We start from the raw sequence: 12,817 nt of genomic DNA on the forward strand, positions 1-12,817 counted from the left end.
GCATCACTACCAATTTGATACAACGCACCCAAATGCACGGTAAAATGTATATTGTACATATACACAAAAACACATACTTACATACATACACACAGGCACACACACATACACACATGCATACATACCTACATGTATTCCACACGCAAGTATTACAACATTGAGTTACTATTTCTACTCTAATAGATCCTAAGAAAAAAACTAGTGTGCCAATAGTCATCTCATTAGTAGAGTCACCATGTTATTTTAGCGATCACTCGACTTTCAATAAACGAATTGTGATAAAATCGAATACAAAGTCTTTGCCTTGTCTCTAAGAAGCAATAACGCATAGCAGTAGTTCGGAAATCGTCAATACTGCTGTTTTAGCGAAGCAAAATGCTCCAAATTTCATGTTACTTCTGAAGTTAATCTATCAAACAGAGATAACAGATCTCACTATAACCAATGGTTCTCGTATATGAAATGACTAATGGATTTGGGATGAATGGGGGTACCGTTACCCAATTTCTATCTCTTCTAATGGTCGATCATTAGTCCTGAGCTGAAACGGTGGCCTTTATACCCATTCTTGCATGCACTTACTCTTACATTTCACTTACACATCATCTCACCCATCAGGTCCCAAACGATACATCCTCACAATACAAACTGAATGAACATCGTTTGACAGCTATCAGTGGTTTGCTCATTGGTTAAGTCATTATTTTTTCGTTATATTCTACAATATTCTATCTCATTCCACAGTCATTCATTGTACACAAACCACAAATAAACGTCAAATATGGACTCGATTTACCGTTCATTTGTTGTCATCGTGTGAAACCCAATTGGGATACGTTCACTCAATTTCATTTCCACTTCACACTGGTAATAAAGGCCGGTAGTATGAAAATAAAACATAAAAACGTGATAATTCCACCTAGCAGTGAGATGATACCTTTTTTATCAATCCGCATGTGTTTTTTGCATGGATATTCTTAGGTGTTCTAGTTCTCATGACATTATTTTAATTATTGTCGTTTTAAACGCAAATTGAGATTTTAATCATTCATTACCCTGTAATTTCGAATCTGCAAATCGTATCGAATTTCAATCTTAACGTGTGACATTCGATTGAACATTCCATGAGATGTCGAAGTAAGTTCCACTTTAGAGTTTTTCGTCATTATTTATGGTACTTCTAGAGCTGGTATTCAGGAACGAGCATAACCAAAAATGATTCGAATGTCCATAAATTAATACGCCAAACAATTTACATATTTCATATCGGTATGCATTTTAAAAATTCATCATCTGTAACTTCAGAATCGGATAAAACTCACCAATTTTGGATGGGACCTTAAGTCCTTTAATTTGAGTTTTTGTTTTTGAAGTTCGATTTGGCCTTTTTGAAAAAATGATTAAGCTTTGAGAAACGATTCGATACTGGAACTGACTTTCTAAAATTGGTGTAGCCGAAATCAGTTAAATTCACCTGAGGAGTGTGTAGACATCTTTGAGAAATTGTAGTGCGAATTAAAATTTGGGGGTACATTCCGAATCGAAAACTGAATACCGCTTAAACTGAAATAAATTTATTTCGTGATCGACTATCCAAATCAGCAAACCCGATCAACCTGATTAATTTTTGTGAAATGGACAATTTTATACTAATCACCCTGTATCGCCAGAAATCGGATCTGACTAAATTTTATAGAATTTTAAGACCTCTCATTTGAATCATAGATGATTCTTAGATTTCATTTGAATCTTAGATCGGTTCAGCCATCTACGAGAAAAATGAATTGCATTACTTTAATTTCGTTCCATATATCATCCTGTGGTTCCGCAATTAGAAGTCGGATCCAAACGTAATTCAGGAACCTTGTTTGGGAGTGTACTACTTTTCATATGAATCTGAGTTTGTAGAAAACGGTTTAGCCATCTCCGAGAAAATTGAGTGAAATAATTTGTCACACACGCATTTGCTGATCTCGACGAGCTGAGTCGTATGGTATATGGAAGTTATGTTCTTCCAGCTTTTATTGCTGTAAGTAATTTAAATCAATATAATTATGGAATTGCTTTCAACTCGAAAATGCTGATATCATCTGGTTTACATATACCATATTCGAACGATTGTGTTGCCAAAAACGAACCGTGCTAAATTCGGTCCAAGGCAAATTGTCATGAAAAAGGATGCTGAACACAGTCTTTTTGTAACTTAGAAACAAATGTATGTCACAGTATAAAAAATCGTGTTTTCCGTTGCTCCCAAGCATTTCTTTGCCAGAAGCGCTCAAAACTTCTACTGCTGGAATAAGGGGAAAAGTCGTTCACACAAAAATGTCGATATCGAATCTATGGCTTGTTGAATAGGTATTACCGTGCGGAATCTAAGTCTGAAAATATATTCTGTTTTCAAGGTCAATTGTGACAGATACTGTCAAAAAACTGAAAATTTTGACATAAAACTTCGTATAACTCAAAAAGTAAACATCAGATCTCAAAACCATTCAATAGCGTTCTGGGTGACGGGGAGACCTTTCATTTGCGACTAGTTTGATCAAAATCGGTCCGATCTCGACCTCTTAGTTGACAACACACATACAGACACACACACATACACACACACGGACATTTGCTCAGTTCGTCGAGCTGAATCGATTGGTATATGTCATTCGGCCCTCTGGACCTCGGAAAAAATTTCTAAAGTTTGAGCGAATTCTATACCTATTTTTTATGTATATAAAAAAGGTAAAAAGAGCTCATTTAAGCCCTACCGGACTCTCCAACCCCGGATGTTGGAGCGTAATGCAATCAACATCTTATTTATTTAATTCAATTATAAAGCTTAAAGCTGTAACGCATATCTTTATCAAATTGTAACGCTAATTGATTGTATGTGATGATGTTTGCAATACCGTCAAGCCCACCAACCAATGGGAGGCAGAAATTTATTTGGGATTATTTTGCACTGAAAATAAAATGCTATCAAGTGATATAATAATGGCGATGCTATGCTATCAAGTGATATAATAAAACCGAGAACGTAAGAAGAACTCTGAGAAAAACTTACGTGACAACGTATTGAAACTTTCTTTTGGGGAATTTTCTTTGATCGAAAGGAGAAGAAATTACGCATAAAAATTTTTTGTTAAATATTCTGATTTTTTTTCTAGTGTGGGTAATTAACTTTCGAACTGTCAAAAATAACCATACTTTCGAGCAGGGTTATTTTAGTCAACTACAAAATCGACTGTTAAATTTTAACTAAAAGTCAAAATAATTCGTGAGATGGTCCACAGAGTTAGTACTACTTAGTTTCAACCGGTATTTTGCAGGTTCCCAAAAAGAAATAATTTAAGTGGATTAAGGAGGATGGTTGAGGTAAATTTTAGTATAATATACTATTGATTTGTTTCACTTTTTTTTAGTTATGTGCAAAAAATGTGTAAATGTGTAAAAAATTTTTTGAAGGAATAATAGATACTTTTTGTCCACACTTTGCAAGTGTATATCAATAATTTATAGTTGCTCGCTATATAATTTGAATTTGGGTTTGGAAAATAAGTTATTGAAATAAATGTCATATTGATTCTTAATCTAAATTTAGTAACCCTAAATGGCGACTTGTTTTGAATTTTTCTATTTTAAATGAATTTATCTTGAATTAGAACATTGCATATTTAATGTCAACGTAATCGTTCTGGTCCCCTACACAATCCTGTAATTTGTTGTTCTTGTGTGTTCCGCCTTATACCGATGGAATTCTGGAAGTGAAGCATTGAATGTTTGCAAATTCCCACAGTCATTCAAATAGTACATTCGATTATCTATACTCGGAAGTGTTGAAAAAGCACGTCAATTTTATTTGTATTCACGTCATCCATTTATGTCTCTGACAGTACCCAATCGCCTTTTTTTATAACCAGCCTCGGGAGATGGTCAATATGTCCGCAAGTTAGATTTTTTTTATCAATTAATCATTAACCTCTTATTCTCATACTTGTACCTACAAATAATTCAAACGGAATTGTACTGTTTTTTTTGTTTCGATTATAGACATTAAGGTCATTCGCCTTTTCGAACCAGAAAAACTTCCTGACCCTATGTGCGGGGTTGGGAACCGCTATAACCGTCCCCAATTGTACTATTGTTTTTCAATTTCTATACAATAAAACAAAGATAATTAACCATTTTTACGAGTGTTTCCTAGAGTGACTTGTTGTAATGACTGTGCTTTCAATAAAGGAAAACTTTACAACAATTCTATTGCATATTTAATTGCACGCTTCAAAAACAAGTTACGGAATGAAATGAAATTATAACATAAATTCATGGTAATAGTTTTCAGGTTTGCAGATGTAACCAATGATTTAAATTTCCCGTTCAATAAACGTTTGTTGAAATAATTCTAACTTTCTGGCCTTTGTGAATCCGGTTCTTAACGAGGTAAAATTTAATTTTTCTCATGTTTTTAGTAAGAAGAATTGCGATAAGTTTGCCTCTCAGTGCTAAAAGTGTAGCTTGCAATATGAGGAGTTCGTCGCTTGTGCCAGTTGATGTCGAAAGCTACTTTGCGCGAGCGCTCTGTTATTGATGAGCTATCACGGAGACGCAAGGTTATCCACGTTCCATTAAGTGAACATCTAGTCATTTAGTCAATCAATATACGATAAATGATACATCCTGCTTCGGTAGGATTGTTATAATCATTCATCATACTTTGCTGAATGCTGCAAAGAAAGAGTGTAATTGATAGAGGGTTCAAACTTGTCATGCAGAAAACAAATCATCCAAAAGCAACCTATACTGCTCGTTTAGAGGACATTACGAGCGTCCCATCCTGATGTTTGCGGTGGAAGATCTTCGAAAACTGTTCAGACGAAGTTTCGAAACGAAAAAAAACTATGATCACAGGTTGGAGTCGATTTCTACAATCGTTCAAAAAGCTATACATTTACGGATCATAAAATAATGAAACACAATCAGGAAAATGTTATTTCGTAGTAATACGAATACACGTCTAAGCTGAACTCCCGATTTTAATGGTCGTGTTTATCTTTTCACCGTTTTCCCATAAACTCCAATCAAAACAACTTGATTAGAATGTGATAGCGGGTCTACATCAGATTTTCAAAAATTTACATTTCACGCCATTTAATCAAACGAAGTGCAGTCGATTCGATAAAAAAAGAAATAACTCACACAACACAAAAATAAAGAAGGCATTTGCCACTACATGCACAATTTTGGTACGCCGTTCAGTTTTTTTTCATTCACTAGTACTAGTGAAGGGGCGGAGCCAACGAAATGGCACAGTAGTGGTAAGCGAAACCAGTTCAACCAGTACCGGTTCGAGCTGTGGTGTGCGGTAGAAAAGAAAATGAAGAAATGCGAGCTGGCTTTCTTCACGGCTTCGGTATTGGATTACAAGGCGTATTTTCTCGCCTGCCTCTCGAATTGCGAGCCCGTGAGCTCGAGAAGGATAGCTGCAAAAGAGGACCAGTGAGAGCTGGTGGGAAACAGGTTTCCAACCCAAAAAGGCAGCAGTGTATGCGTGTGCGGTACGAAAACGTTGGCACAGAAGAGAAACGACAAAAGAAGACGAGTAGCCGAAGAAGTTAGCACTCGCTTGTTTGTTTTAGCTGTAACCAGTTGTCGAGCGAACTTGGAGTTGGTAGGACGTGCAGTCGTCGTGTTGACCGTGAAAGTTTAAATAAAGTGTTTTTTGTATGTCTAACTGAAAGTATAATAACGGGACGAGAATCGATTGACGAAAATTATAGTGTTCGAAGGAGTTAAGCCGGGTTTGAAACATTGTTGCAGTAGAAAACAAGAACAACGTTGCGTGACCTGTGTACATTGAAGGCGAACTGAAGCCCTATTAGTGCCCGGTCCCCATAACTGAAGCAGGGAGCGTGCAGAGTGTGTTGGAGCAAGTTTGTCTGGAAAAGTTCCAGTTTTATAGCAAATTTTGTGTGTGTGAACGTGAAGCAAAAAAAAAACTATAAGAATCTCAGCCATGACAGAACTAATGGATTTAAGAATGCACCATCATCTGGCACTTCAGACGGAGATCTACCGACAGCAAATGTTGCAGCGTTTACCAGGTTAGTTTTGGAAATTTTGGATTCTTTTTTTTTTCGATGAAAGTTAGCCAGTACCCACTTGAATAAGGAAACTCGGGGTGTACTCGATTGCCGATAAGGGTTGCGTTTAGCAGCTGCCAATTAAAATTCCCCAGCGACGGGAAATCCATATTTGCCGTCGGAACTCTTCGCGACGGAGCCCGCATAGTTGGCGTGCTTCGAAAATGTTTTAATAGGAAACTCGTTCACAACCAACTAGTTCTCTCTATTCCCTTTTGCAAGGCCCAGTTAATGTTACACTGGTAGCAATAATGTAAAACAAGCCCTAAAGGAGTTACGGTGGCCCATGGAACCTGTAATTAGCCTTCTTTTCGAGAAAAAAAATGAATCTAGAACCACTCACTAGAGTTCGCTCTCAAATCGAAGCTCAGAAGTCGCAGTGGTAGTCTGTAATTAGCTGCTTAGATCATAGCTGGTTGAGTAATCCAATGAACCGATCAATGAAGGTTTAGTGACTCGTATTAAGATGCGGAGGTTGACTACGTTACTCGTGGTTAAGGAAAAGATGGGGATCTACATTAATGAACTTCTGCTTAGTTTCGTGGGAGGTTGGGCCACCTTGTAGAGAGTGCTTCCGTCCAACACAATCCGGTGACGGGATGCTGGGCAGTGTTCGGAGACGAACGATGAGGATGTGGTAATCATAAATCTTATTACTTTGAAGGAGGGGAGGGATTGGCTTTGCGTGCCTAGTTTCATTCCACTCTCACGAATGGCGATTCGGTTTCGATGGTGGTTAACCGAAGCCCCGTGCTTTGTGAAAATTGGACCACCTGGAAGATGGGACTACGGTCATCCGCGATGGTATTGATGGTTCGATTCTCTGTACAATATAATTTCGTGATGGTAAACTTTTTATACCTTCCGGAATGATCTTGCGAACGAGCGAAACAAATCGTAAAGCAAAGCTCATAATAATACGATCATTAAAAGTTTCTTTCGCCTTGCTTCGTGCGCTTCAGAAGGAAGCAAATCTTTCGAAAAGTAAATTGACTTCAGCTCCGGCGGCCTTCGCTGCCGGTTCAATTGTTTCGGTAAACACCACACATCAAACTGTGAAATGACGATGAAATTTTCCAATTTTCACGCCATGTTAAATTAACTTAATTACCAGCTCGCCCTTGTGGAATCGAATCGGGAATTCTGTCGGACCGAGGCAGCAGGATTTCCGAACGTGTTAATTAGCCCGCACTTCCCGACGAGATCAGCTCTCTACAACAACAGCCACAAACAATCAACTAATTTTCCGAAGCTACATCTTCATCTCTCTATTTTGTTTTTTTTCTCTCTCTCGGTTTCAGATCCTTACCCAACGATGCTGCCGGTCCCAGCACCGAGACCACTGATGTTGCCACCGCGTTTCCCCCTGCCGTCGGAGGTAGATGTCAAACTACAGAACCGGGAGTTGTGGAGCCAGTTCCACCGGATCGGAACCGAAATGATCATCACCAAGAGTGGACGGTAGGTGACAATTATTTGAAATATTTTACTATCTTAGAATCACCACAGATAACAGATATACAGGCTCGAATTATATTTTTTAAACTTCAAATTTGCTATACGTTGGAAACACTATTTGCCGCGAACTTTCAAAACGTTCCACTATGTTCCGGAACGATAACAAAATCCTCCTGCCTGTTATAGAAATATTCCAACTACTACAATTTTTGACACTTGTCACACGATTTCCCTAAGCGTAAGAGGCAACTTTTTTCCATGTCGTATAAAACACACAAGAATTCGATTGGAATAAAACAAAAACAAACTTGTCACCAACAGCAAAACAAAAATCTAGCCTAAAGTGAATGTTGCACCCAAAATTGTGTCTCATGTGAAAGCGTCACCCAAATCGTGGTGGCACCTCGTGTCGATCGTGGTGACATCTGCAAGTGAGATTCATATGTGAGCCTGTAAAGCCTGTAAAAATCACCATCGGAGTTATTGAATGTACGAACAGTTGGAACTCGTAATTGAAATGATATCTATAATTAGGAGGCTTTTTGAAAATTATAACAACTTCGATTTTCGAGTGTCATGACATCACTTTAACACCTACAAGCAGAATTTACTTTGTATGGCTGCCAATCGTTGGCATTTCCTGGCACTTTCCAGCAATTGCATTCTACAGCACATTTCGTTGCAAATCCATATAACTCAGACCTTGGTGGCGTTTTTGTTTTTTTTTTGTTACTTTATCTGAAATTCCAACACCAGTGAGCAAGTCTGATTTCACAGCTTTTAACACTTGACCCGACCTTGGCGCCAATGTTTACGACCGTCGTCGTCGTCGGCAGGCAAAGCCCAGTGCCAGTGGTGTCGGACCCAGACCCGAGACCGGCCGGCCGGGATTCTCCCTTCTGTGTTTGCTCTGGCAATTGCCGGTCACCGTCCCGGAACCCCGGGAAGCGACCACTTCAAATGGTCTGCAGCTCAAGAGGAAGAGACGCCGCTCGCCACCCGTCTTCTTGTTATTTTTTTCTGTTTTACTTCTGTTGCCTTTGCCACCTCCTCCGGACTATCGGAGAAATCATAATTTCACTCACAGCTTTTTTTTTTATTGCGTGCCTTTTTGTTTTAGCACAATCATAAATTGCTTCTACCGAATCTTCTACGTAGGCTCGAAGTTCTCGGTTTGGCGCCAAATATGTTTACGGTCATCGTTCTTCCACTCCCACCCGGTTCCGAACCGGGTGATGGGTCTCGTAAAAACTCGTAGCACGAAATTTCTGCACTACTCGAGTGAAATTTATGATTTTTTTTGTTCTGTCTGTCTCGTTTACTGGGACGTTTCGGTCGTTGTTGTGATTCAGCACCCTGTCTGCCAATCGTTTAGTGTTCAGGTTCAAGTGGTCCGGTCCGGCTGGAACAAGTGTTTATTTTCCTTTGGGATCACAACATGATCTGTAAAACGTTAATGTGGCATTATGACTTTTGCCAATGCTAGAAACCGCTGAACTAAGGAGACGAATTTGCAGGAATGTTCCCAGCGCGTTTTAATCCATTTGTCGATCGCAGAACACTTGTTCCCAAAGGCGCGCCCGATTCGGTCACGAAAAGAAGCGAGAAGTTATTATCGCAGCGGGACAGCTCGTTCCGGCGGGACGAGCGGACCGTTCTCAGACCCAAAACGCACACCCGCAACCAGCACCAACAGTAACACCCGAAACGAAGTGTTTATTGTCTGTGGCACAGCGAGCGGTCGGAGTGGATTCGACCGTAGGCTGGCGCCAGTATCTATTCTTTCGGATTGTTTCCTACGTTGATTCAAATCCCCGAGCGGTAACCAATTTACACGATCTGATTTATCAATCAGTTTTTGGGAGCTTGGAAGGTTCGTCTCGATCGGATCAACCAAATCCCTCGGAAATCATCATCATCAGTGCTAGCGGTTCTCTTAATTATACGAATCCCGAGATCTTCTCAAGGTCTTGTGTATGGTCTTGTGTATAGAATACCTTCTGCGGTGATATTTAAATGTTTACGACCTCACAAATCATAAAACCGTATATGGTTGGATGCTTACAGCGACCCCCAGCTTCCTCTGGCCTGTAATAAAGCGTCCCCTTCTTGCTGACCTGAACGGGTTTCCAACGAAACACGGAATCATTTGATAACGAATAAAATTTAATTAGAAAAGAAACAATCGGGATCGAGAAGATTTGCCGTGAAAGCTTTTAATATATTCCATCGACCTTCCGGTGGTAGGAGGCGGGGGGAAAGCTACTACATATATCTCAAGGTCGGAACGACACCAACATTTTCACAGTTTTACGCATCAATTCACCTTTTTTCTTTCTCTTCTTTACAGACGTATGTTCCCCTCGATGCGTCTTTCGCTCAATGGACTCGAAGCCGAGGAAAACTACTGCGTTCTGATCGAAATGGTTCCAATTAGCGATTGCCGATTCAAGTTCAGCGGATCCCAGTGGGTCCCCGCGGGTGGTGCCGAACCACAGAGCCCCCAGCGTATGTACTTGCATCCGGACAGCCCCGCACTCGGTTCCCACTGGACTTCCCAACCGGTTGTGTTTAACAAAGTCAAACTGACCAACAACACCCTGGACAGTAATGGACATGTAAGTATTGTTGCTATCCACCGACCGATCGCCTACCGAACCATATTCTAAATCGGTGATCATTAATCCGTTTTCTTCTCGTTCTGTTTCCAGATCGTTCTAACCAGCATGCACAAGTATCAGCCACGCATACATATCATCAAAACCTCCGATCCGTCCCAGATTCCGTGGTCGGCGCAGTCGGCCTTCACCTTCCCGGAGACCGAGTTCGTTGCCGTCACTGCTTATCAGGTTGGTATCACTCTATCTTACACCCTTTAATACCACCCGACCCCATCCGAGAACCCATCGTAACGTAATCACCGGTTACCGGTCTACTATCATTTCGCTTCGGTTCCAATGTACGATGATCCATTAGGAAGTCTTTGTCAGACTCAGTGCTTTCGTTTCGATTTGAATCGGCAAAAGGGGGCGGTATTAATGCTTTGATTCTAAAATCAAAACCTGTCGATCTTGAGTAAGCTATACACGCTTCAACGGCTTTATTTGAGAATCATTTTTTTTCTGGTTCGGCGGTTATATCGAACGAGCCATTCCAAATATCAACCGCGACTGCCGCTGGATAAAAGCACATATCCCAAAAACCGATAACCATCTCGTCTGATCCTTTTCGGCTTTCGGTTCGCTCCATCATCGTTAGACCAGCGTCGAAATAAAACTCATTGTTCTCCTTGCTTTTCGTTTTATGTTTACAGAATGATCGTATCACCAAGCTAAAGATCGACAATAACCCGTTCGCCAAAGGATTCCGGGAAACAGGTCAGTCACGCTGTAAGCGAAAGGCCGGCCTGATGAATGCGAGCTCCCGTTCGGTGGACGATTCCGAGGAATCCGGTGGAGAGTCGGGGCCGGAGCCTAAGCGCCAACGAACGAGCAGTGCCTCCCTGGATGACAGTGACATTTCAGTTTCGGACTCATCCAGTGGTACCAGCTCTCCGGTTAACGTTGAGGATCTGCACCGAAATCCACACGACGACCTGTCCCGATCGCATCATCCGTATCATCAAATGTTGAACCCAGGAATGGCGGCTTCGGCAGCGGCTGCCAGCTGGATGGATTTGATGTTCCCGTATTTCCAGCAGCCACACATCTCCACTCACCCTCATTTCCAGCAGCATCTGAGGCGAGACTTCAACCTGCTGCCCATGCCACCCACATCCGCCAAATCCTTGGAGAAATCCGTCGATTGTTCGGGTAAAAAACTAGGATTCAGCATATCCGCTATCCTAGGCTATGATCGATAGAACTTTCCCCATCCATGCTCCTCGCGCGGTTGCTTGCATCGATGCACGCGAGCGAGAGAAGCCTAGCAGCAGAGAAAAACTGCTGACTGCATCTTGTTTTGGTCGTTGGTCGTACAGCGAAGATAGGAACAGCAGAAAAAATACAACATGAAAAAACTGAAGAAGAAAAAGACACGGGTGTAAATTAGTTCCTCACACATTCACACCTGGATGCGACCATAAAACATCCCATTCGTAGCTGGGGACCGACGGACGCCATTTGGGACCGGACCGGACGTCTCTCTGCTATGGAATGGAGGAATTTAAATCCCTCCGCGGTGGTGTGCAGTCTCCGGCGTGGCCGACCGAGGCGAGATGGCTGAGTAAACAAACCAACCAACCAACCAACCAACCAGTCTGACAAGCGACAGAATAATCTTGTTTGCAGACCTATAGCCAAGAATCGGTGCCATTGTGTGTGCAGGGTTTCATTTGTTCGGCCGATTCAAACCCAGCAGCCTCCGGGGCCAGTGTTGAATGTGTGCATTCTGTTTCTTCTCCGTCTGCCATTCTGTGTTTAGTGTGCAATTGTAGCAAGGACAAAAGATGTACAGAGATTAGGAAATTTTGAATAGTGTAGTAAGGTTTAAGGCGGCAGATGAGAAGGCAATTGTTAATTATTTTTAGGACAACCTAAGAAAGCAAAAGTCAAGTGAGTACTTTAGTGTAGGAAGTTGCATTGTCGGGGGTTTGCTTTGCGAAAAAAATAGAAACTCCGGACTTGTTTCGGGGGAAATATTCCTATTATCTATAGTTATTGTTTTAAGCATTGTATCGAACATCAACTCAAAGAATTATGTTTCTATTGTATTAATATTTTATCCCTAAGAAGCTAGGAAAACTTATTAGATATGTTATCTATACAAAGAGACTGTATTTGAAAATAAATAAAATTATAATACCTAATGAAATTTTTACCATATTTGAGAGAAACAACCAACAGATTCCGATTCTTCTGTATTTTCTATCAACGAAACTCACGGCAAGTAAGTATCCGTACGTTCAACTGGTATTTGGAAGTGAAACTTCAATTTGTACTGCTCTGCACTGACGAGTCTAAGACGAAACGTAAAGAAAAGTAAAATTGAACTATGAATAATCTATTCGGATTTATTAGATTGTTTTCGATGTATTTCAGTTGAGTGACAAAAGCCACTTTGCTGCAGGGTGGCGTCTTTTGGCATTGAAAATACCTTACTCTCACTATACGGGGACGAGTATCAAAAAAAAAATAATTAAGAATCAGCTTCGTTACCTTTTTTGTCATAAATTTTAACGCCTTTTGCTCTGTCATTTGTTGATGGATTTATGTTATTCATGCGAT

At 40.6% G+C, this 12,817-nt stretch overlaps 1 protein-coding gene across 1 annotated transcript; it reads left to right on the forward strand.

Annotated features, from left to right (window-relative positions):
- Positions 1-5,636: 5,636 nt before the first annotated feature.
- On the forward strand, positions 5,637-12,359 carry LOC131438100 (T-box-containing protein TBX6L-like). The gene is made up of 5 exons (XM_058607907.1): positions 5,637-6,095; positions 7,436-7,595; positions 9,943-10,210; positions 10,304-10,441; positions 10,906-12,359. Exons 1-5 carry the CDS (start codon positions 6,008-6,010, stop codon positions 11,452-11,454), a joined length of 1,203 nt encoding a protein of 400 aa, XP_058463890.1. The 5' UTR covers positions 5,637-6,007; the 3' UTR covers positions 11,455-12,359.
- Positions 12,360-12,817: the final 458 nt, after the last annotated feature.

Source organism: Malaya genurostris, chromosome 3 (assembly GCF_030247185.1).
Source record: "Malaya genurostris strain Urasoe2022 chromosome 3, Malgen_1.1, whole genome shotgun sequence".
Lineage (NCBI taxonomy): Eukaryota > Metazoa > Arthropoda > Insecta > Diptera > Culicidae > Malaya > Malaya genurostris.

What these genes read in the sequence shown, in the direction of transcription:
- LOC131438100 (XM_058607907.1), top strand. Translation starts at nt 6,008, where the DNA reads ATGACAGAACTAATGGATTTAAGAATGCACCATCATCTGGCACTTCAG. An exon ending in AATGTTGCAGCGTTTACCAG is followed by an intron (nt 6,096 to 7,435) that starts GTTAGTTTTGGA and finishes TCTCGGTTTCAG; the next exon opens with ATCCTTACCCAACGATGCTG. An exon ending in CCCTGGACAGTAATGGACAT is followed by an intron (nt 10,211 to 10,303) that starts GTAAGTATTGTT and finishes TTCTGTTTCCAG; the next exon opens with ATCGTTCTAACCAGCATGCA.